The sequence below is a fragment of the Epinephelus fuscoguttatus genome, linkage group LG7 (assembly GCF_011397635.1).
Source record: "Epinephelus fuscoguttatus linkage group LG7, E.fuscoguttatus.final_Chr_v1".
NCBI classification, from domain to species: Eukaryota; Metazoa; Chordata; class Actinopteri; order Perciformes; family Serranidae; genus Epinephelus; species Epinephelus fuscoguttatus.
In genome coordinates, this window is record NC_064758.1 from 44213418 (window position 1) to 44238495 (window position 25078).

At 41.4% G+C, this 25078-nt stretch overlaps 1 protein-coding gene across 7 annotated transcripts in view; it reads right to left on the bottom strand.

Annotated features, from left to right (window-relative positions):
- The window catches only part of LOC125892253 (IQ motif and SEC7 domain-containing protein 1-like), a 256394-nt gene that overhangs the window by 157098 nt on the left and 74218 nt on the right, over positions 1–25078 (bottom strand). The window contains exon 1 of one of the 7 annotated variants that reach the window (XM_049582160.1): positions 20379–21411. The exons of the other annotated variants lie outside the window; for them this stretch is intronic. Within the exon in view, the coding sequence (XP_049438117.1) occupies positions 20379–20527 (149 nt within the window). The 5' untranslated portion in view covers positions 20528–21411. Of the gene's footprint in view, positions 1–20378; positions 21412–25078 lie in introns of those variants that run through there. 7 annotated transcript variants of the gene reach the window in all.

Below are 25078 nucleotides of genomic sequence, written 5' to 3' on the forward strand. Positions count from 1 at the left end.
ATTTTGTTGCCTAATCCTACCCCCATGATTTTGTTGCCTAACCCTAACCCATAATTTTGTTGTTGAAGTCTGACCCCAGGATTCTATTGCCTAAACCTAACCCTATGATTATGTTGCCTAATCCTAACTCCATAATTTTGTTACCTAACCCAACGATTTTGTTGCCTAATCCTAACCTAGAGGTTTACTCGTCTAAAACTAACGGTGTGCTTTTGTTGTTGAAGCCTGACCACATGATTTTGTTGAATAATCCTAACCCCATAATTGTGTTGCCTAAACCTAACCTAGTGGTTTAGTTGTCTAAAACTACTTTTAGGCTGACTTTACTTTGCAGACTTTTTGTGGTTTTGTGTCTCCTTGTGGTTGTTTTGTGTCTTTCTGTAGCTGTTTGGGCGTCTTTGAGGTAATTTTGAATCTCTTTATGGTAGTTTTGTCTTTTTTGGTTGTTTTGTGTCGTTTCGTGTTAATTATGCGTCTCTTTATGCTTGTTTTGTATTTGTTGTTATTTTGCATCTCTTTATGGTCTTTTTGTGTGTCTGCCTGGTCCGTATGTGTTAATTTGAATGACATTTTGCAAGTTAAGGCTGGAGGGGCCTCCTGACACTTTGGGCCCCGGGGCCTGTGCCCTGTAGGCCAGTTCAATGATTCATCCATGACTACTAGGGCGTACACAAAAGTCACGATTTGGTGTAAGTTCAGTACAGTAGGGCTGTAATCACCCAAAGAAAATCTTGGTTAACTGAAATTCTACCTTCTCTTCAACCAATCAACTGGTCAATGGAAAAAAAGATCTGCACGTTATCTCTAGATCAACTGAATCCCTACACTGCCCTGAGTGCGCTCTCCCTGGTAGTGTGTAGTGTTCTTTTCACAGAGGTCGACAGTAACACTCACCCAGGGCAAGTAAACTGTGTTCACACAAGTGGAATGCCTCGAGTGAAAAATAAACATGATCTTCACCCTAATATATCTGAAAATAAACTGCGCACTGCAACGCTTTTGCACCTGAGCTGTGTGTGCGAGTCCATCTCACCACTAAACACTGAAAAGAACTTATGAGAAAAATCTCTTAGACGTCTGGACACTATGGCTGTGGTTCCTAACTGGTGGGTTGCAGTTGTATTTCTTCTTCTCTGTGTTTATTGGTGTCTCGTAACCAGGTTTAAAGTTTCACCAGCCACTGTGTCGGGTGTGTAGACACTGCCCTTGTTAAGTCAATGAAAGCAGTCTGGCTTGGTATTATCCGTGCTGTTTATCAGCTATAATTTTAACTAAGGGAATAATGCATCATTATAAAAATGTCTCATTGTTGGCTGGTAATTTATTGTCCCGGTCTACATTGTGCAATCCTATTTTCTGTGACTAATAAATTAAAATCAATGTGTTATTTTGACAGCCCTATGTCAGATGTAATTGTGATTGACGGCCTCGGCCAAGAAAAATATACACTTTTATCAGTCTGACAATTTAATCAGAAATGTCGTGGTTTTTCCTGTTTACTTTTATACACTTGGTGGTTGAAGCTTCAGTATGTATTAAGATGAGTTTGGCTCCGCCCACTGATGTCTGACTCAACCAATCAGATAACGTCTGCTTCCAGAGGAATGTTTGTGTCACATACGTCATACTGGGCAGATAAAACTGACGAACATTTCTGAAGCACCGAACCTCCGACTTCACTGTGATGTCATCAGATTCAACCAACCAGCAATGACTTCACAAGAATAAAAACAGTTTCACGAAATGATTTCTTTAGAATCATAAGAGTTTTTAATCTTAATCTTCATCAATCACCATCATCATCATCATCATCATCATCATCATTGTTGACCATTGGTATAGTCACCGTCCTAACATTATCATCAGCATCATTATAATCATCGCAGTTGTTAATCATCGCACAGAAACAATCGTCACGTCCATCATCATCATCATCATCATCAGGTACATTCTTATCGTTTGCAGTGGATAATAGATTTCTTTTGTACTTCATACTTTTTATAATATATTGTATATCATCCATGGTCAATCTATTTTTTAAATAATTTACATAAGAATAAAGTCAACAGACTGAAGAATGACTATCTGTATATTTACATCATGAGACACAGAGAAAGATTTAATCAAGAAGAAAACAGCAAATGACTGGAAATAAAGAAAACAGCGATAAAGAGGAAGAGGAGGAAGAGGAGGAGGAGAAGCAGTACGAGAAGAGAGGGGAGGGAGGGCGATTGAGAGGGAAGTGTGTGTGTGTGTGTGTGTGTGTGTGTGTGAGTGAGTGAGTGTGTGTCATACATGTAACCCCTCACTGAGTATCTGAATGAGGCTGAATGAAGCTAACCTCCCACACACACCTCTCCTTTGTCACCATAGCAGCAGATCATAATGACTGTTGCCACGGTAACTAGTAAAAGTCGCCCTGTGCCCATTCATAACCTTGCCGGGAAGTTTCTGATGGAAGATTTGAATAAAAGAGGAAAGAAAAGAGGGAATATAACATTTCTTTTTCGAAATTCAGTCCGAGATGCATCAAGATGAGATCTCATGTTGTTCGGAAGCAGAGTCAGATTTAAGGTCCAGAAAAGTTTAATATCCTAAAAGTCTTGTTTCCACCAAGCAGTCAGGTTAGGCTTGGTTCAGTTAGGTTCACATTAGAACGGTTACTTTTACGTTTTCATGGTCAAAAGTTGTGGATGGTACCAACAGAACCGTCCCCATTTATGGTCACCCCTCCGTCAGGGAACCTACCGCACTAATCTGATACTAAAAGGCGGAGCTAGAAACACTGCAGTCGGTTGATTGGCCAACAGAGAACCACAATGCCTACTTAGGGGTGAGATGACTGGAAGTCTCAAATCTGGTGTTTGGTCAGTGACTTGCGGCATCAGAAACAAAAAAAACAAAACAAAAAAAGGTCGTCCTTTAACATCAGCATGATACGTGACAAGGATGAAAGTTAAGGTGGTAAGAGTCTGCGTGGGGCGGGTGGGATTGGTGGTAGATGGGTCAAACAAACACCGACTTTCACCAGAGAGAGCGGTGTTCGTGTCCCGTAAGATTCCAAAACCAAACGCTGCTCTTTTTTCCCAAACCCAAACACGTGTTTGTTGTTTAAAGGAAAAATGTCGATTTACGGTGTTATACCGACGTAGTGCTTTTATTTTGAAAGAGACTGTATGCAAGATGTACATTTCCTGTGAGAACAGAAGTGTATTTTGAAAACAGACAATGCATGTAACAGGCTGAAGTTGACACGGCGTCCCAGAACGTCAACAACCAACACACCCAGGGTACCCTGGACGTCATATGTGGACGTGGAAAGACCAAACATCGATATGTAACGAGGTCACAGTGAGAGTGTGTTAAAAAAAAAAAAAAAATTATATATATGTATATATATATATAAAGTTAAGCCAGTTTTTGTGAACTTTAAAATCTATTTCCTCACTTGGAGAAAAACACATAGCGGTGCATTGTTCCTGTGAGCTACAGCAACACTAAACCCCTGAGCTTGCCTGAGAAGGACTAAATGCACAAAGCTGCTATTTTTAAATATCCCATGGAGAGAGACTCTCACTGCAGCCTGTTCTATTTTGTTGTGAAAATGTGGGCGTGCAGCCTCGTTCTGTGGACGATAAACCAGGTGCAGACTTCCATCTGTGTCACCGCTGATGAGGAAATACAGCGAGTGCTGGACGGAGCAGTGAGTGACAACAACCCCGCCCACATTTATAAGTACTGTGTGCTGTGGAAAGGCGCAACAGATCTTGGGTCTAGGTCAGCAACCTTTACTAGTCAGAGAATCATTATTGGCCAAACAAGAAAAAAAATAAGTATTTGAATATAGGTAAAAGCATATTAAGTCTAAATCAGCCCATCAGCATTACATAAGGGTCTGAATGAGCATTCATTAATATGATTTACTACGAGGTGGCTCCTCTGCTGAGGGCTATTTTTAATTCTAATTATTTAGTATTTTAACTTTGCAGCATTGGTGGTGAAAGCACATGAATGTGTCCTCACACTATTAAATCCTCAATTTTCCTTCATGACTCTTCCTTTTTTGGATTTGGAAGACTCCCGGCAGCCACCGCTCCTTAAGATCACACCAGATCTCAGATGTATCTCAGTTTACTTGATGAAATGTTAAAACTTTTTTATCTGATGTATAGGCTACACATTTTTACAATCGTAGAATGCAATAATCACTTTAGGCCTACAAATCTGAATGGTAAAAAATAACCGTTATTCATTTCCAGATAATTATGTGCGCCTCTAAACGTACTATACCAAAAAGTTTTGTTGGAAACGCAGCTACATGTCCCATGAACACAACACATAGTGATGATCAAGCAGGAAAAGTCAGGATCTTAAAGGCAGCACAAACTATTCAAGCTGGACTGAATTCCTGAGAATTCCTACTTTGTTATATCATTAAAACACTTTCCAACATTTCAGCTCTGTGTGCCGGAGGACACGCTCGCAAAAAACATGGAAGAAACGCCCTCAAATATCGAACAATCTTGGCTCGTGGTCCTTTTATGAGCCTATAAAGCCAAGACAATCTTTCCCTCAACTTTAACCAGGAGCGCCAAAACATAACCATAAAGGCGTAATAATGCTTCAGTTGCTATGAGCAGATGTTGTATTGCAAGAGTGACGACTGTAGGGAAACAAATCAAATACATTTTTTGTAAAAGTTGGCAGATGTTCATTTGCTATACCCACTCAACCTTTACAGGGCTGTGGGGGGGGGGGGGCTGGAGTGATCACAGAGCTGACACGTACAGACAGACGCTCACATCCACACCTACAATTTAGACTCAGTAAGAGACAATTAACCTTCCTGCATCGACACCTACGCAGACACGGGGAGAACATGCAAACTGCACATGGAAAGAAAGAACTCAGAACCTTCTTGCTGCGAAGCGACAGTGCTGACCACTGTGCCACAGTGCCGCCTAACAGTTTGTCACTTGGCATGTATGTTAATTAAAGACATTCCCTAATTATGTTGATAATAAATCTAATTCAGGTACATTACGTTTATAAATGCAGCCTGCAGAGGAGGAGGCCGCCAGAGCAGCCTTGAGTTACTGAAGACACTCAGTCAGCCTGTAAGTGTTTTGAAAAATATCATTAATTAATATAAGTTAATTCTGACGGCAGGGGATTTAATAAAGACGGTGGTTTGCACAACTTTCCACACACGGAACATCTCAGTGTTATTCATCAAATGTACATTTGAACACTTTACACTTTGAACTCCTCAAGTTAGAAAAACTTCAGCTTCGAGCAGAAAAGCGCCCCACATCATCTCTTCTGTTGTCATTTTCCAATTGTCCAATTGGATGATTTCAGAGGCGGGGCTTCTGTGGTGGTCACAACAACAAGTTTACAGTTGGTAAACAATGGAGGAGAAACTGGTGGTAGCGGTTGCTGGATACCCAGAGCTATACGGCCTGATGATAGACAGCAGGTTGTCAAACTGCCCCTGAGTCATCCTAAAATCTGCCTGTAAACGTCCATGATGGAGGAGAAGCTCCTGGACCAACTGGTGGTACTCCCCATGATCCAGCCTCTTTTTTAGGGTCTCATGTACCCACACAGATCTCCCTTAAAAAAAGGCAGTGCGCCTCACATTTTGGCCTTATGTGTAGAATAAACTCCTCAAATGACAAAGATTTACAGTTCATGTAACCAATCAGTGTCTTAATTTAATTTAGTCTTTGCAGTCCTGTCTATCTCTCACACAGCTCGCTCACAGATTGTTCAGAAAACAAAATGTTAATGCCGCTACTTGTCTCATTTTAGGGATTCCTCAGTGAAAGTTGCTCTCAGCAGCTTTGTTAAAAAAAGACTAAACATTTGGCAGCATTCATGAGGACTTCTTGTGGTAACGCTCTGTGAATGCTGTCCTTGGAACTGAAGTGAATACTGATTAAGAAGTGGATAACTAAGATAAGGAGAAAGGAGAAGAGGAGATCCAAGGAGAGGACGCTCACTAAAGTGAAGCGAATCAGACTGACGGCTGCCCTCTGCCTGATAGACTGAAGAGACACACACTGTCTGCTACCTGTCATCTGTCACAGGGTGGAATATAAATCCAGACGCTTCAGAAAGTTTTTAGAGACGTCACATTTAATCAGAGAAGAAATGAACAGCTGACACCTACAGAGACAACGTGAGGAGACCTTTGACTCCACACGGTCCCTTTAAATACAAATCTGTTCGTACAAGTGGTTCCTGAAGGCCATAAAAAGATATGAATGCTACCATTTGTAATCAGCTGTTGTAGTGATGTTTCTCTTCTTACCTTCAATAATAACTATTTTAACTGAGATGAAAACAGGATAATTTAGACGCTGAATCTGAATGAAGCAATATTACATCAGTTGGCCAAAGGGGGGCGCTATAGCAACCCATTGAAATGTCAAACTTTGAATGGGCATATCTCATGCCCCGTATGTCGTAGAGACATGAAACTTTGCACAGAGATGCCTCTCCTCATGAGCAACACATTTGCCTCAAGAACCCATAACTTCCACTTATATAGATTTTCCACCATTTTGAATTGTTTGAAAAACACTTCAAATGGATCTCTTCCTAGGAAGTTTGAGCGATCTGCATGAAACTGGGTGAACATAATCTAGGGAGCAATATCTAAAGTTCCCTCTTGGCAAAAGTTGGAAAACTTCCTAAAACTGAGCTTCTATAAGGCAATGAATATTGCGGAGGGCGTGGCTCATCACATAAAGGTGTAGAACATCTCAAGGGTTTCACCCATCACCACGCAACTTTGTAGGCATATGACCACACATAATCTGAGGGGACCCCTCCATTATTGAGCCCATCAAACAAAATGGGGGCGCTAGAGAGCTCATTTCTTATCTAGGCCTAACCGCCATATGGATTTTTACTAAACTTGGTAGATATGTAGAACAGGACGCCTCAAGGTGACTGGAGAAATTTAACTCTAATTGGCAACTGGGTGGCGCTATAACAACAGAAAAATGCTTCGAAATGGCTAAAATGCGAATCACGGAAACTGTCAGTGTGTCATTCTGTCAGTCAGTCATTCTGTCTGTCCCACGTTTTTCTACTCACTGACGTGGTCAATGTATGTGAAACTGCACATAGGCATTGAGGACTGGCATAGGTAGAAGGTGACAAAGCTACCAATGGCTATGGACTAGTGTCATATTAATATTTCAAAAGAAGAAGAAGAATGAAATGGATGAACAGTTCCATCACCTACACTCAATTTTTTGCTCCACCTCAGTGTCTGTGGTTTAAAGTCTGCCAGAAATTATGGTTTTAGACCAGGACTGGTTGAACCACCAGGTGGTGGGTCAAACAGTGTTGTCAATTGTTGTTGATGAAAATTGTCCAGAGCATCTGCATCCTTAAACTGAATGGCAAACAGCGGTGATGAGATCTCCAGTAGGTGTTTTGAAAAAGGTAACATTAGCATGTACACCTCACAGTTAGACAGCTAATGCCCGGGTCACAGGCAGGCTCGGCTGCTGCTCAGTTGAGGAGCATCTGGAGAAAAGAAGTCTTGCGGCTTGGATATTATTTCTGAGTGACGCGTGTGCATTTTGGTTGTCAGCTGAAAATAGGCAGTGAGGCAAACTTTTTCAGCTGCTGCTAAGAGGGAACTTTTGTCTCTTTCAGTTGTCAGTCTGGTTGAACCACTGAACAGCATTTTATTCTCCATGTACAAAACAAATCCTTCAGACTAAATAACATGTGTTTGTGAAGAGGACTTTGTACATCCTGACAGTAAAGGCCATTCAAACAGAGCTGTCCTCTCAAACATCTGACTGGACCCAATCAAGCCTTCGTAGCAAGAGATTCCAAATGTTCGTATGGTATTGTATGCATATCTCCATTTTCATGAGAACATACAGAGTGCATTCTCTGAATTAATCTAACTTTGTGTCTCTCTGTCTCCTTGTGTATGAAAAATGAAATACTTCCCCCCATCAGATAAAACAAACAGAGCTGAGACTGCAAAGGAAAGTGGGTCACAGCAGCAGCAGCAGCAGCAGCAGCGGCAGCAGCGATGAACACAAGTTGGACTGCAGAGATACTAAAAGGTAACGAAGGCTACGAATAAATTACCAGACACCAAGCTCGATTATTACACCATGTTGACGAGCACTAACAAGACAACTTCAGCTCCCTGTTCCCAGTGCGTACACTTCTGACTTTACAACATGACTCATCTGCCATCCTGTGTGCAGGAAAGTAGTTATATAATCAGCACAGAGCACAGCGGAGCCTGCCTGTCAGTCAGTCTGTCTGTCTGTCTGCAGATGTGAGGTGACAAGTCGTAATGAGCTGCAGAGGAAACAGAAAAGTGCTGCTGATGAGGAGGAGATTGGCTCACAACCAGCAAAACAACAGGAACAATGTGTGAAATCTGCATCTCGCTAAAGAATCACGACAAAAATGAAAGTATAAAGAGGTTTTTGGGTGGTTAAATAAACATTTCACTGAGGGCGGAGTTAAGTCTCTTCTAATGTAGTTTATGGATTTATACAGTATAACACAGCTCTGTTGAAACTCTGGGCAGAGTTGGAGTAAATTAGAGACAAATGTCGATACAGATATGTATTGATCTGAGCCAACAGATCAGGCAGTTGATGCCATATGATCATCTCTTAGCTTGGTGATTGCTGGTGATGAAGAGGTTTTTGATTTCAGTATTGATGTCCTGCTTTTTCTGCATTAATGGATCCCTGTATATCAGTGAAGATTCTGGTGTGTGTGTGTGTGTGTGTACTTGTATATGCTACATAGTGAGGACCACCGCTTTAGCAACGAGCGAGTGAGGACATTTTTGGAAAGTGAGGACATTTTGGCTGGTCCTCACTTCTTCAAAAGCCTGTGTGAAGGCTACGACTTGGTTTAAAGGTTCGGATTACAATAAGGTTTAAGTAAGGGTTAGGGATTTATTTGTGATATTTGTGATGGTCAAGGTTAGGGTAAGGGGCTAGGGAGTGCATTATATCAACGAGGGTACTCACAAAGATAGGAGTACAAGAATATGTGTGTGTTAGCACCAGTGAGTCTTTAATAAATAACCAAAAAGATCCAAGAACACTAACAGCACACTGGAGAGTTGGCACTATGAATCCATATTTCATCCATTCTTGAGAATTGGAAGAAATCATGTCCTATTAGAAAAAAACCCTAAAATTTAAAACTTTTCAACACACTAACTCCATGACTGGGGTGAAACATTATTTTTAAAGGACTTATTTACATGAAATAAATATGATTTATAAATATTTAAATTACATTTTTTAACTTAAAACTAAACTTGCCCAGTGTGAGAAAACAGCTTTGTCCCAGACAGGAATTCACAACTTCAAATTTAGGATGCACAATATTGGATTTATGGCTGATATATAACAACTCACTTGGCCGATAACCAATACCAATATATCTTTTTTCCCATCCTAATTTTAGTAATGATCAAGTCTCTTCTGTAGTGGAATTAACATCATATTATGCATGTATACCCTTATCGTGACAGCCAGCCAGCAGGTGGAGACATGAAATAACAAAACACTTTTCAGTGCATGTAATATTCAATTATTATGCAAAATAAGAAAAATCATGTTGGTCAATTCCGATTAAAGCCGATATCACCCGGTACTGATGACATGAATAGAATAGAATAGAATAGAATAGATACATGCTGATATTACCGTGCATAACTACTTCAAACATCTAAAAAAATATGTTAAAAGCCTTCAAAATCGAAACCCCAAAAGTCAGTAGTGATAACATCAGTGTAAAGATGTACTGTCCCTTTAAAATGTTGCCCCTTTAAAGATGTGGCCCAATTTTTTGTCAACTAATTTCTACAAAAACATCATTTAATCAGGCATAAAAGAAATTAGCTATAACACAAGGACTCCTGTCTCACCTTCTGGTGTCCAAATGGGTAGAAAAGTATTGGTCAAGCTTTCTGTTTTCTGATATATTCATTAAATAATATTGCTATGGGGTGTGTCCCATCTAAATCAAAACTAAACAAGGTTTATGGTTTAAAAATTAGTATTTTGATTCACATTAGGAGACTCTTGGCAACTTTGAAAAATAAAATAGCTCCTCATTACGACTGCTGTGAAATGAATACATATACAACTTTTTGTCAACTCTGTCAGATCTACCTCTGACATCCGTCATGCATGCTACTCAGGAAAAAATTAAATCACTCAAGCTGGCCCATTACGAGGTTTCATAGTCAGGACTTTGATATTTTTACATTTATTTTACAGTGTAAGTGAAGAGTCAAAAACGTTCCAGTTCTTAAGAATGAGTGATGGATGCCAATGAGGAGGAGAAGCTAATGTGAATTTGTTGGCCTGAAATTATTTCCTTAAAAATGCAATTTTCAAATTGCACATAAACGCTGCTAGAATTGCCAACACTACTGAAAAGTCAGCACTTAACTTTCTGACTCTGATTACAAACAACTGAGTGTGAAAATATGTTTTAGGCTAACAATGGTGTCCAAACTAGCACAAAATGCTAAATGCTACGAGTTCGAGCTCTAAAACTACGGTACTATATTGCGCTATTTGTTGCTAATGTTCAGGGAAGTGATACTTAGCAATAAAACATTAACTATTTATTTTTATCTTAAAAAAAACAACATTTTGATAAATGCACCTGAAAGTGGAGAAAGTGCAGTGCCTTTAGTTACGTAGCCGTACTAAACATCAGCCTGCTAAAATGCTAATTAAAAGGTTTCAAGCTAGCTAACAGTGCAAAACAATCTACTGACTAAAGTTGCTAAGGAAAGAATTTGACAAGTGCTTCACACAGTAACCTGTGAGTCATTCATTCTAATTATCCCAATCATGATTGTGACCATGATGCTGTTACACAGCGGCAATTCTATGAGAACTACCACCTGGCTTTCTTTGCAAACTAAACACTTAATAATTTGAGTGTGTTCACACTGCATAGTATGGGAAAATACAGTGCACTACTGATGCACTAAAAATGGTCCAAAAGTTGAGTGTGGAATGATGGACACTTCTAACCCTCAACCGCCATCTTTGTGATGTAGTGAAAGCTACGTCACAAACTTCTTGACTTTTGACAAGTAGTCTGAGCTAGCTACAGTGAACACTGTGTTATATAGTTGTAAGTTATATGTTTTTTGCACAAAGTACCAAAACAGTTGTCAAATAGAAGCCGCCAGTAATGTTTGTTGGATCTGTAATGATTTAGTCTGTGAACAATAATGCAAGTGCTAACGTAAGCTTGCTAGTTAACATCAAAATTTGCTAGCTAGCTAACTTGCTCCTAGCTACAACAGCATATTTTTTTTATCAGCACTGACATTGTGGTGTAAGTTTGGTTTAACTGTGGGCAGAGATGGCGGTCAAATGTTGGCAATAATGCTCCACCGTCCATTTGCAATTCGCGGTTTAAAAAGACGACAATGAAGAAGAAAGGGCTGTTAAAAACAACAGCTGTCCTCACTTCCTGTAAGTGCAAATCTGCATTCAAGTGTACTAATAGAAGAATGGGATTTGAGACACATTGATTGTCACATCATTTTTTAGGTCAAACTTTAACTGTTGGGCTAAAATAGTTTAAATAAAAGTGCTTCATAATTCCTTCACAAGGTAATGTTACAGCCTCTCATTAGGAATGATTTTTAGAGTCTACAATGCTAAAATGACTGATGTAAAATAATATAACATTACTTTTAAGATATTATGAATGAACAAACACCACTAATAAACTACTGTAACACGGATTGGGGTTAATTGCAGCATGTCATTTGGCTGTAGTGCAGAGTGTGGCACAGAATACATTAATATAAACTACGGCACATTAGAAGTCATATCTTGTCAAACATCAGATCATGTCCCCGCACGCTGAGATGACAGGACGATTGTTACTACAAGGACATGACATTTTGATCTACCCTCACCTCTTCACTGCACAAAATGCCACATCACATCATGTTTCCGTCAATCACTGCAGTTTCGCTGGCAGTTGGCACCTAATGTGATGGAAAGAGACTCATAATCGTCATTTACAAGTTGTAAAACTGACAGACGATCAATCCTGATGAATGTTAAAACAAGGTGTGGAGAGATTTCTGATCTCGTGTTAAAATAATCTCAAAATAAGCTCAGTTTTACATTTTATAAAGAAAATGACATTGTCTCTTTGCTGGAATTATTTTGTGTTTGAGCACATTTAAAACATGTTTCAGCTCATTTATAGTCTTGTGTTGTCACTTACAATCTGTTTAATTGAATTTATATCCGAAATCAGAACAGAAAAATATACTGTTTCTACTGACAGGAGGTCAAGAGATCGATAAATCAGACTGAGCTGACACAGGACCTGTGCCCAAGGAATGGCACAAACGTCCATTTGAACCCAAAAATAGACTAATTACCGAGTTTTCAATTAATTAACCTCAATTAATTTGGTGGTCATAGGTCAAGGTCACTGTGACCTTTGTCCATCTTGCGAAAGAGATAACTCAAGAACACCTTGAGTGATTTTTTTTTCAGGTTTGCAACAACTGTCCACATGGACTCAAGGATCAACTATTTAGAATTTGGTGGTTGAGGGTCAAAGGTCAAGGTCACCATGATCTCACAAACCTGGTTTTTGGCTGAACCACAAGAATTAACATGGTAATTATGACAAGACTTCACAGAAATGTCTAATAGGATAAATTAATGAAGTGATGACATCTTAAATCCAAAAGGTCGAAGGTCACTGTGACATCATCATGTTCTGCGTCATATCTCAGGAACAGAAGGGGAGACATTCGGTCAAATACTGAATTGGTGACTCTAATCTTGAAACTGTGTGTGCAGGCATATGACCGTGAGGTGGGAATTCTACTTTTTTATAAGTGCACACACAGAACACTCAGCTCATCGACTGTGAGGAGATATTCTCTGAAATCAGATTAGAATCACTGACTGCACCTTTAATTAAAGGAAGTGAGAACTTCTCTTCTAACTGAGATTTCTGACACTTATGACTCATCGTCATCTTGCGTCATTGCTGCCAGATGTAATGCTGCACAGCTATTATTTTCACCTCTTTAAAATGTACCTCATTGCCCTGTGTTAGCCTGTTAATGTAAGGAAGTCGTTCTTTCATAACACTGTGGAAATCTTTGAGGGCGTTAGTGCATCAATTTACACTCGGATAAAATGGCAGAGGATAAATTTACTGCACAAATGGAGTGATTTCAGACACATGCAGAGAGACACTAGTGTGTATCTTCACACCATCAGATGGGACGAACAATGATGATGAATACACACTGTGGCTTCAGTCTTGTAGTGTGTGTGTGACAACGACTGAAAACAAAGAACTCGGCCTTCGTGTGACTGTTTACATTACGATACACTAAAAATATCTCAATGTAATTTGGTACACACTGCCTCGTAAACATTCTGCTGCCTTGCATTATCTTGTACCGCAGTTTGTGATGCCATCATTTACAGTAGATCATGACTCTCACCACTTGTGCTGTGGTTTAATGAACAATCTCAAATGCTAAATGACTCAAACTTTTAGTGAGTAATCCACAAATGGTGATATTTCCCAGAGAGCAACATTTGCTGTCTTCTATTACAATGCTGTCACACCGCCAGCAACACGACCATCAAAACTGTTTCCTGCAGCACTGAGTCGACCAGAAAGTCACAAACTTGTGGGAAAGTATTGAGTGTGATGACTGAACATATCAAGGGGTTTGGTAGCAAAGAGGGGCCACAGATAGTTTTCCAGGAAATGACTTTTACTCTCTGAAAAGCCAATCCCTTTTCATCCCACATCGTCAAATACCAAAACTTTAGCCCCTTTTACACCTGGCTTTTTATTTAGTGGGAAAGGTAACAATCGGCATTCACTCCTGGATCAAATGACTCTGCAATGGTCAAGCGTATTTATCAGCTCCAGCTCCGACTGGCTCCGACAGAAACACAAGTGGGTGGACATACTAAATGAGCCCTTTTACTGGCGCAGTGTAATAATGGACTGCCACAAAATATCATCTGTCTCCGCCCAAGCAGCTTTCAAACATCATTTCAAATTTAGTCTGGACCAAGTTTGAGGAAGAGACTGAATAAGTAAGAGATATTAATAAGTACAGTAACCACCTTGATGTTTTCACTGGCCTCCATGCTGCTCTCTACTGGTTATTAACCAGGTTTTTTTGAAAAACAAAACAAAACAAAACAGAAAGGGCTAGTCACTCTTCTGCAGAGCCACGCACACAACTGTGGCCTACTGGCAGTGTTGCCAAGTCCGCATATTATAAGCGACTTTGGGCTTGTTCTTCTGTAAAGTCACTAATAAATATTGGTAGTCACGGGTCGCGTTTTTCTTGGGCTTGTGTCTAAAGCGTAGTTGCTTATTTGGGCTTGTTCCCAGCTCCATAATAAGATGTCGAGCAGATATTTTCGATATGTTATTTAAACGTAGGATAGTTTGTCTTGCCTGTTCCCTCTGTCCCTCCCCTTTCCCCATACACACAGGACACAGCAGAGTTTTTTCCCGCCCGCATCCTGCTTCTAATTGGCTCTGACCCTGATGGCAACGAGTACCAGCCAATCAGAGGCAGAGCAGGGCAATCTGTTTTTTTCTGGTTAGGAAAATGTCAGTGACGTTTAAATGAAAATAAAGAGTAAAGAGTGGCAGAAAGAGAAAGGAGTAAAATAATGGATTCAAGTATGTAAGTGTGAAATACGTGCACACCATGCGGACCTTGTACAACATGCTAGCACTGAAAAACAAAAAAAAAAATGCAGCACCGTTCTCCACAGTGAGGCTTATGGACACTGGGTTCACGGTCTCCAAACAGAACGAGTCAAGACAGAGAGCTGAGCTGAAGGTAGCCACCTACGTAGCTTGTCACACATCCATTAAATCAGTCGATCACATTGGGGAGTTAATTTGCTCAACCTGTCACAGTTTACCAATCTGTCCACATGGATGTAAATTGACAATCTGTACCCACAGTTTAAAATCCATCCCCACTGACTGTAAAACCAGGCACACAGCTTATTTATTTTTCTCTCCCCGGAACCTAGGGGGGCTCCGCAGAAAAAGTCACTTGTTTTGGGCTTGTTTTCACAGGCCTGGTTGCTTATTTGTCTCGCGAGATCTGGCAACACTGCCTACTGGCAATGGGAAAAGAGTCCAACGCCTAATTTTAGCAGGTTTTCCCATGTTAAAAAACCTGTATACATATGCTAATTTTGGTGGGAGAAAGGAATTTGTCACACCCCGCTGTATCTCATAGCAGTGCACAGGGCTTCCTTTAGCATCTCCATGTGACGCCCAGTTGAAACACATCCCAACATGTGGTTAATGTTGTGAAAGCAGTCTCGGTTAGTTTTAGGAACAACACTACTCGGTGAAGTTAAAAAAAAAAAAAAAAAAAACATAAATAAAAAATCATGTTTTGGGTGGTTGCAATTGTTTTTGAAAAAACAAAAAAAAAACAATTGATGCAAGAATCAGTTGGCCCTTAGGTATTCTCACATTGTTTTATCTGGCCGGCATTCAAAAACGTTTGGACACCCCTGACTTAAAGTCACGTAAATACATCATATGACTGACTGCGGTATGTGACTGCTATTTGTAATTTACGAAATGGTACGTTAAAAAAATACTGACATTTGGTTTCACAAGAAACAAGAACTGTTGTTTCCTGGGTCTTACGATTCAGTTATGCTCCCTTTACGTACAAAAATAGATACTTTAATTTCAAACATTGTAAAGCTCACTGTCCACGTAATTTATTGGCTTAGATACATCCACTAGATGGCACTAGAGGAAGCAGCGCTGTAGACGGTGGTGATCTGAGGCCATTAAATACATCATAACTTTTGTTCTTACAGTCGTACCTCGCTAACTAGACGACATTACCCCCATGATTTCCATTAGCACTGCTCCGTTTCATCCATATCCATATGCTTTCCGAAAACGTGCACAAATACAGACGAAAAGAATGCAAAGTATGAACAGAAAGTTCCGTCTGTGTCTGTACATGTATCTAATGTCGAGCATAAAGGAGCCCTTTGTTGAAATCCCAATGTGTCATAAAGATGCTAAAGGGTGGCGCTAGTAAAAGATGCTGAGGGGTGTAACAAAGCGTCGGTATCTGATGACGTGGGGATGAGAGCGGGCTGAGAAAGTTGCTTTTAAGCTGAAAAAAAAAACCATTACCAATGACGAGGAACATGAAAAAAATGGGGACAAACCAAAAATATTTCGTCCAGTTTTGTTGCCTGGGAGTATGTGCTCTGACAGCTTTTTAAAAATAATAAATACTTGTTTTAGAATCTAATTATTAATGGTTCATATCTTGAGTTTTAAATGAAAAGACAAACATTTATTTCAAGTTTAATTTTCTTTTTAAATACATAAAACGTCTGTCGACTCGAGTTGTAAACCTTCGACATCGTGCCATCGCGCTGCATAAAAAACTTTGGATCAAAGCACTTCACTTTGTGTTCACGAACTGTAAGTAATCCGCCTCTTCGTCACTCACAGTTTGAACTCCTCACACTCAATATGAGTTTACATACATGGGGAGATTCTCACACCAGATCTGGAAACAAACGTATTGCTTTTTAATTTACACATCGCCAGAAAAAGCTAGAGACAAACTGCAAGCTGATTACTATAAAAGAAATACCTCTATACGTTTGAGAGTCCAGCTTAAAGACGACTGGATGAATTTGTCTGATATTTTTGCTCATACAGCATACAGCGTTTTCTGCTCACGAAACATTACGTTTGCTCGAGGGTTTGGGTGTCAGAGACTTTTATTTCTTTAACTTGGCACTGCGACAGGAGAATAATACCTCCTTCTATCTAACTTGGCACTGAGACATCTTTTCTTTGATTTACTTGGCACTGATTCAAAAGGATGTCTTTCTTTATTTCCTTCTTTCTGTCTTTGTTGTGGAAGGAAGGGAGGGAGGAGAGAGGAGGAGCAGGAGGAGCAGGAGGAGCAGGAGGGGGTCAAAGCTACAGAGTTAAACACACAGACGAAGAGGAGAGAGGTGACAGCTTAAACAAAATAGACCTACGAGATGAGAAAAGACACAAAGGGCTCCACTGTTTTGACTTCTGTCCTTCCCTTCGTCATCACCTCCGTCAGCTTCCTCTCTCAGAGGGGAAGTCGCTGAGTGTGTTTACATGCACTGTAGTGATTAAGGCAACACTGTGACCTCTGAAACTGTCACGGAAAACCCAGTTATCTCAGATATACCTGGATCCAGGTGACGATACATGCAGACCAAGCTTCACTCTTTTGAAACACGACATAACCTCTCTGTATGTCGTTAATCTACAGTCCATAATCTTATGTTGTGCCTGAACAAACCACCTGACTGCGATGAGACAGGTGGGCTAGCAAGCAGCGTTAGCAGCTTTTAAGATACACCAGCTAAGGTTTGGTTCTCATCAAGCAGCAACCACCAAAACTGAGTGCTGAAGCCAACATTAAAGTCAAGCTAAACTTTAATTCTCACTTTTTGTGTAAGGGAAAAATCTTATTTGGAAATATTTCTGGAAACTGCACTTAAAAGCTCGAGCCTGAGTGGAGATTTTTGATGTCAGCTGTTAAAGGTGGGGTCGGTGATTCTGTAGAAAGATCTTTTTCAGTTTCATTAATTTTGCTTCTGACAGCCCGACACACATTGACGGGTAAATTTCTAAGAAAAAAACATGAAATACAAGAGGCCTTTACTTTAAGTCCAGCGTCCACTGCCTCAGTGAGCTTTAGCGCTGCATTTCAAAGTGTCATCCATTTTGAAGTGGGGAAATATAAATATTTTGTGATGTGAATGTTTTGTCTTTTATTTTATTTTAGCTTCGCTGACAGACAGCGAGCTAGCCGCCGTAACACGGGAATCATAGTGCTCACAGCCCACCTTTTGGTCTGCACTGGTTAGCTAACGTTAGCCTTAGCTGCTCTGCACTGTGCACCACCTGGGTTGGGTGGAAGCTAGCTAGTGGCACTGCTGATTCGCGATTACCGATGGCAATGTGTCCTGGTGGTGGGTTAGCATCACCCTCTGCTTTCCCCCCAGGTGACCCCAGTGGGTAATCAGCTTCATTTTGAGTTGCAAAACCTCTTTTGCACTGTTGACCAAGTTAGCACCACTAGCTGTGCTGACACTGCTAATGACAATACTTAAAACAAAAGCTACCACCAACTTAGCTCCAGACCAGATGTAACCAGCCCCTGGAAACAACGCCAGACTCTCAGCTGCTTCAAACCTGCAGCGTGCTCTAAACTGCCTGTTTTTTTTAGTGCCCACACAGTTATTGCAACAATGACATTACTGTATCTGCAGCACTGTCAGTGGGCATTCAAAATTCACACATTAACATGGGGAGGTGCTGTCACATAAGAAAATATGAATATATTTTCAAATTCTTCTTCTTGGTATTTAAATTTTTTTAATAGATCAAAACAAAAATCCACTATAAACATACTGCTGTCTTTGCAAAAAAAAATTAATAACATTTCTGTTTGACTCTAAAATAATACCAAGGCTTAAACAGTGACACATTTTGGGGTTTGTTTTACTTGACTGACAGTCCTCACAGCCAGTCACTCAGTACGTTTACATGACATCAGAGGAAAAGAATTTATTGTGTCAGTCCAACTAAAAACATGTAAACATGTTAGTCCGACTGAAATCTTACCAAATCGAATTTCTAAAAGTCGGACTAACACACCCAGATCATGTGACTCCTGCATGTATTCAGTCAATCAGACCCAAACTGGCCGAGGCGCTCTGAGCATGCTCCACAGTTTCCGCCCCGGGCTTTGACCCGGAAGTCCAATAGCATTAAATGTGTAAGAGAAGAAGAAGCCAGTAACAACATGAAGAAATCTACATCCAGAGCCGTGACTTTTTGGACGGACCAAATGTACAGAGCTGTAAAGTTGTCCACCATGGTAGCAGTTAGCTGCTAGCTAACCGTAGCTAACTTGTTTGTCCATTGTTTGGTCTGTGACGTAATAGGTCAACAGGAAAAAGGTCCAATACTAACAAGCTGAAAGGGGGCATATCTCCACCTATCGTAGAGGAGTCGCACATACTTGGCTCAATAAAGCTCCACTTCACTGTGACTGGAAACGTACTGACAATCAGTTGTGGTGGTTGCCATTTGCTCACTCCACCTGAAGTCTACCCAGGCCGCCTTCGCCAAAATGACACATTTCTGGAGCCAGTCACTGACTAACACAGTGACGAATGTTAGACCTCGACCCAGAGGCCCCAGTGTGACATCAGAGGTGATGTGGACATGGTTTCTCTCAGTCTGAAGCTGTTCTCATGGATAGAGATGGACAGTCCGTTTCATGAGACAGAGCTGGGTCTGCATGTAAGAATCAGAAGCTTGTACAGATTTCTGCTGTAACTCCCAATCTCATCATCATATTCATGAAGCTAACAACATGTTTCACTCCGTACAGCAGATGGATCATTAAATGAATCCAGGTTACGTTGCTTCAAACACAAGAGTAGTAAAGTGTTGCCTTGAAGCCGATCGCACTGGTGTGCACGTAAACATACTCGACTATCATCCTGATATCACTTTAATTACCTCCGAGGATCTTGCAGCTGCTGTGTGTGTGTTTGTGAGTGTGTTTGCGTGTGTGTGTGTGTGTGTCAGTGCACTGTACACATTAGGCACCAGGGTTCTCCCTAAAACTGTAAACGGGGGGAAGCACTTCAAGTGTTTTCTCTCTCTCCGTCACTTTGAGCCGAGTCACTTTGAGTCACTCAGGCGCCAAAAATGTAGAAAACTTTACAGTGCACGTGGCGCCGCACGCCACAGCTGAACTGCGCGGGCCTGACGCTGCCTTCAGTTGGTAAAACAGGCCTGAGATCAGTCTCTAATCCTGACTGAGTCACCTTAGCACCAAGCTGGTTATCATGATTTACACTCTTGTTGTAAATCCTTCTGCTTTGATGGATTTACACCAAACTCTGTTCTCGTTTCGGGCATTTTAGAGCCACCTTGCAGAACAAGAACTTTCCCTGATGTACTTCAGTACTGGCTGGCAAACTTTTCATCCACTTCTTTAATCTGCTGATTCGTGCTAGCTGCTGCTTACACTCACTCCAGTTTTGTGTTTGGGTGCAAGTAGATTGTAGAAATAAGAAAATAAGCAGTCATAAGGAGAACCCTGGTGGCCGTATGTAGGGATGGTAATGACTCTACAAAAGACAGAGCAGGAGACCAAATCATTTGACTCCACTCGCACTATTTCACCAGCCAACCAGGTTTTGACAACAGAAGGGGACCTCCGAGTAATGTCTGGTTACCTGCCGCGGTGGCTCGTACAGTTCATGAATAGCTCTGTCCCACCCAGACTGGAGGAGTCTTCAGTCTTTCGTTCCAAAGAGTTTGGTGTGATGTGGTGAGGACATGCTGTACAACACACCAGAGCCCCGCAGAGACAGAGTTGGGACATCCCTGCTGTCACCTGCTCCCCGAGCGCTACCTGCTGATGTTCGGATGCTATCGTGGTGATGTTGCGGACGGCCCTGGAGCATAATGCTGCATCGAGTGCTGTCTGACTCTCGCCGAACTCTGTCTGCCTCAGGCTCTGGGTACAGCGTCGTCAGGAAACAGCGGGGTCATGGCTTCATGCTCGGACAGGGAGGATAAACTGTTAAAGTCCCCGTTCACGCCCAAACTAGGAAACTAGGGAAGAGACGAGGTCCGAGTTTGTTCTCAGACGGAGGTCAGGGACCGTCCGGCGTGTTCACATTATGCACAGAACTGCAGACTCATTGCCGACACTCAGCCGAGTCACTGCATCCTGCTGACTGAAGCAGCTGAAGCAGGTGTGAGCTCTCCAGGTAGGTCAGACTGCGGTGGCGATGATCAGTCCTGTCGGTTAAAAGCTGCAAAGCAACTTTTACTGTCCAAAGCAGGGTGTCGTTTTCTAATCTTTATGAAAAATTTGTCGCCAGTTTAAAAGAAAAGAGAAAAGTTGGATCAGCAGCAGAGTTGCAAAGCTTCAGAACTTTCTTTTAAAGGTTTTCTTTTGCACAAGAAATTGTCCAGTTTGGAAACTGTCAGCCTCGGACTGCAACTTTCTCGACAAGCCTTTAATCTGAAAACCTTGTTCATGAAGAAACCCCGCATTTCCTCCTCCTGTTGTGTTGTACTGTGTTTGTATTTTGTTTTTTCGCTGACAGTTTTCTTGCTGTTTTGTGATCAAAGGGCAAACAAAAAGGAGAGACAGAGACAGCCGTGAAGGAGGGAGGAAAATGGGGGTTCGTAATCACCCCTCGAATTACCGAAGAGTCGGGCGGGGTGGGGAAGTGGCTCACGGTCGCCCCTGGTTACCTAGATGAGGGGCTACTGCACTCGGAGGCGGGGCAACAGAACTGATGGGCGATGTCGTCATCTTCCTCCTCTCTGAGAGACAGACAGACACACAGACAAAGACAGAGAGGAGGGAGAGCAGAGAAGGGACAGAAGCAGAGGAGAGGAAGAAGGCAGAGAGAAGATAAAAGGATGGTGGAAGAAGAACAGAATCAGGAGAGTGGGAAGAAAAGAAGAGCAGTCTGGTGATGGGGTTTTTAATTTAAAGATGCAGTACTGCAGTCGGCCACCAGATGTCAGTGTTCACACATCTCTGACTGAAGGAGTGACCTTCTGAGTTCTTTGACTGGTGGAGGTGAAGCAGCGTTCCCTCGTCGCCTCGGGACACAATTCATCTCTAACACTATAAACTTAGGACAGAAGCAAAGGCGACCACACTCACTGCTGAGTCTGAGTGTTTTCCTCAAGGGGAGAGGACAGGAAGGATGAAGGGATGGATGATGAATGGATGATGTGAGTAGAGGGGTGAGATGACAAGGAAGCCAGGTCTTTGGTAGTTTGGAGATAGTGGGACGGTGCCAGTGCGAACTAATGCAAATGTAATTTTGGTACAAAGTGTGAATGAGTGCAATAATCACGGCGGCAGTGATTTTTAAAACAAAGCTATCACTTTGATCCCATTCAGCACTTTTGTGTTTCCTGCTCTCGTTTAAATAATCCAACGGCTGGTGGAGAGAAAGACTGCGGTATACTGTGCGAGCAAAACTCTATTTTTGACACCTTACTGGCTCGCTGCAAAAGTCAAAACCTTTCCTCTGATTCAAATCAATGTGATTTAAGTTAAGTGCAGGTTTCAGAACAGATTCCATTGTTTTAAAAGAACAATTCAAGGAGTTTAGAATATCTCACAAAGTCAGGAGAGAGTAACACTGTTCATATTCAACATGTGTGAGCAGCAGGGGCGTAAACATAGACAGTGCAGGCAGTGAGGCTACACTGGGACCTGTGGGGTGGGGGAGGTGCCCCTGTGTTCAAAGAAGAACTCACATTAAAGGGATAGTGCACCCAGAAATGAAAATTCAGCCATTATCTACTCACCCATATGCCGAGGGAGGCTCAGGTGAAGTTTTAGAGTCCTCACATCACTTGCAGAGATCCAAGGGGAGAGGAGGTAGCAACACAACTCCACCTCCACCTAATGGAGGCTGATGGCGCCCCAGATTCAAACGTCCAAAAACACATAATTCATTTGAACTCTTTCCAAACAACTTTTTATGTCGGGGCTTCAGGACACTTGGATCACTACGGACGAGCAGTATGGAGATATTTTGTGGTTTCAATGATGTGTTTTTGGACGTTTGAATCTGGGGCGCCGTCAGCCTCCATTAGGTGGAGTTGTGTTGCTACCTCCTCTCCCCTTGGATCTCTGCAAGTGATGTGAGGACTCTAACTGCCTATTTCCACCGGCTGCTTGTTGGTTGCGTCTCCGCTCCGGCACGGCAGCGGAGCCGATAGGATTCAATTCTAGTCAATGTGTGTGTGTCGTGCACAGATACACAATAAAACATCCGGTTAATTTTCAAAATAAAATACACAGCGTTTACGGCGGATCATATTTCCTTGCACTACACCTTGAAAACTACATAATGGGCGGAGGCAGGCCTGAAGTCAACAGGTCAGAGGGTTTCAGACGTATTTCACCCCGTTAACACCATGGACGAGGAGATATTAATCATGGCAGTGCACCGAGATGTCTTCCGGCGGAGCTGCACCGCTCCGCACAGCAAACGCAGCCGGTGGCTGAATAATGATAATGGCTGAATTTTCATTTTTGGGTGCACTATCCCTTTAAATTAAAAATGGTGTCATACACTGTAGGCTATATGCCATCAAAAATGCAAAACCATCTCTGTCATGACTTCCTTTTGGTAAAACAACCAGTAACCATCTATAACAACAGTTAGCAAACTAGCATTAGCATTTGCGTTATCATTTGCGGTACCAAATCATTACAGACTGCTGAATTAACCCAATAAACATACTGCTGGCTTATACCTGACAACAGTATAGTGGTGCTTAGTGCAAAAAAACACTGTATTTGTACAATGCAGCGACGTTTACGGTCGCACAGTCCTCACCTCCAGCTAAGCCCCGCCCACCAAACATAGAGTAGATTTCTTTGTTTCCCCGGCAAAAAGCTGGAATAAATAACAACAAAAACAAAATCAACAACAATATAGGAATGTAAGTATTGGCTATCGGCCAAATTCTTATTTTACATCAGCACAGGTATCAACCGAGAATTCAGTTTTGTATCGACTATAACACTGACCACAGACCACAGAACATTCTGTGAAGGATTCACTGACATTTGCAGTGTTCAAAATTTTATTACGAGTTTGTTTTTTTTTTAAGAAGTTTTAAGAAGTAGCCTGACTGTCACACTGTTGATTTTATCAGCAGTTTATAGATTTTAATGACATTTGACACGTTTTTAGTGTTTTAACTGTTATTTTTTGGGTTTTCTTGTTAATTCGACGACAGGAAAAACACCATCACCATCATTTTGATGCCCATGAAAATTTAAAAAAACTATGAATTTTGATTTGTTTTTTCCATTTTTTTTCAAGATTGAATAATAATTGAATTAAAGGATGATACAGAGAGTATCTTTGATCAGATCTTATAAAAATCTCAAGCATTTTTGGATTTGGTCTGACTGTCCTTTGTCACCTTGAAGTCCAGTTCAGACCAAAGAGTGTCAGGTGACACCATCAGCTGGCTTGAGTCGAGCTCAGACCGGCCAGTTCACACCACTGACACTTTTCTCTGCAACGTTCAAACATGGCTTTGTCTCGTCATGAATACTTGGTTCAAACACGGCTCAAGAATCAGTCTCTTTGTTCTGAAAGTTCAGGTATTCACCTCAGGTCCCACAGGCCAGTTAAATACGAGGACGTCTAGTTTACAGGTTTTATTTGTTATTATAACTGAGTAACTTTATCTTGTAACTGTAATCTTGCATATTCTTGTTCTGTTTAGACTAAACTACAGGTTCCTTTGATTACTGAAGCACAGTTATACATAAGTGATGTGTGTTTACAGTGGTTTTCTCATGATGCTTTTAATGACACGATGGCGGATCACAGCATCTGCATACGTATGTCTGTGTCTTGCTACACCTCGTTAGAACACGCTGTGTTAAAGAGATTTTCATTAACACTCTGTTGTTGTTGTTGTTGTTGTTGTTGTCTTCATATACAGTTTAAAGTGATGCTGCTGAACACAGAACAGAAGAATCGGAGGTCAGTTTAGCTCGACCCGTCATCAGCAGCATGTTAGTCATGAGGTGAATCCCTCTGCTCTCTGTGTGTGTATTTATGCATAACACCCTCTGAAAGCCTCCCTCCCCTGCTGGTGACTCATCCCCTCTCAGCCCTCTCACACACACACACACACACACACACACACACACACACACACACAGACTTGGTTGCAGAAATCATCTCCTCACGCTGCATCTTTAATGTGTGACTTTAAAATGTGTTACAGTGGTGCCTTTTAACAACCGCACACACACACACACACACACACACACACACACACACACACACACCTGACTGTTGTCAGCTAACAGGTGTCGTGTTTGCACTGCCAGAATAACCTGCAGACCTCGGATGATTTAAAG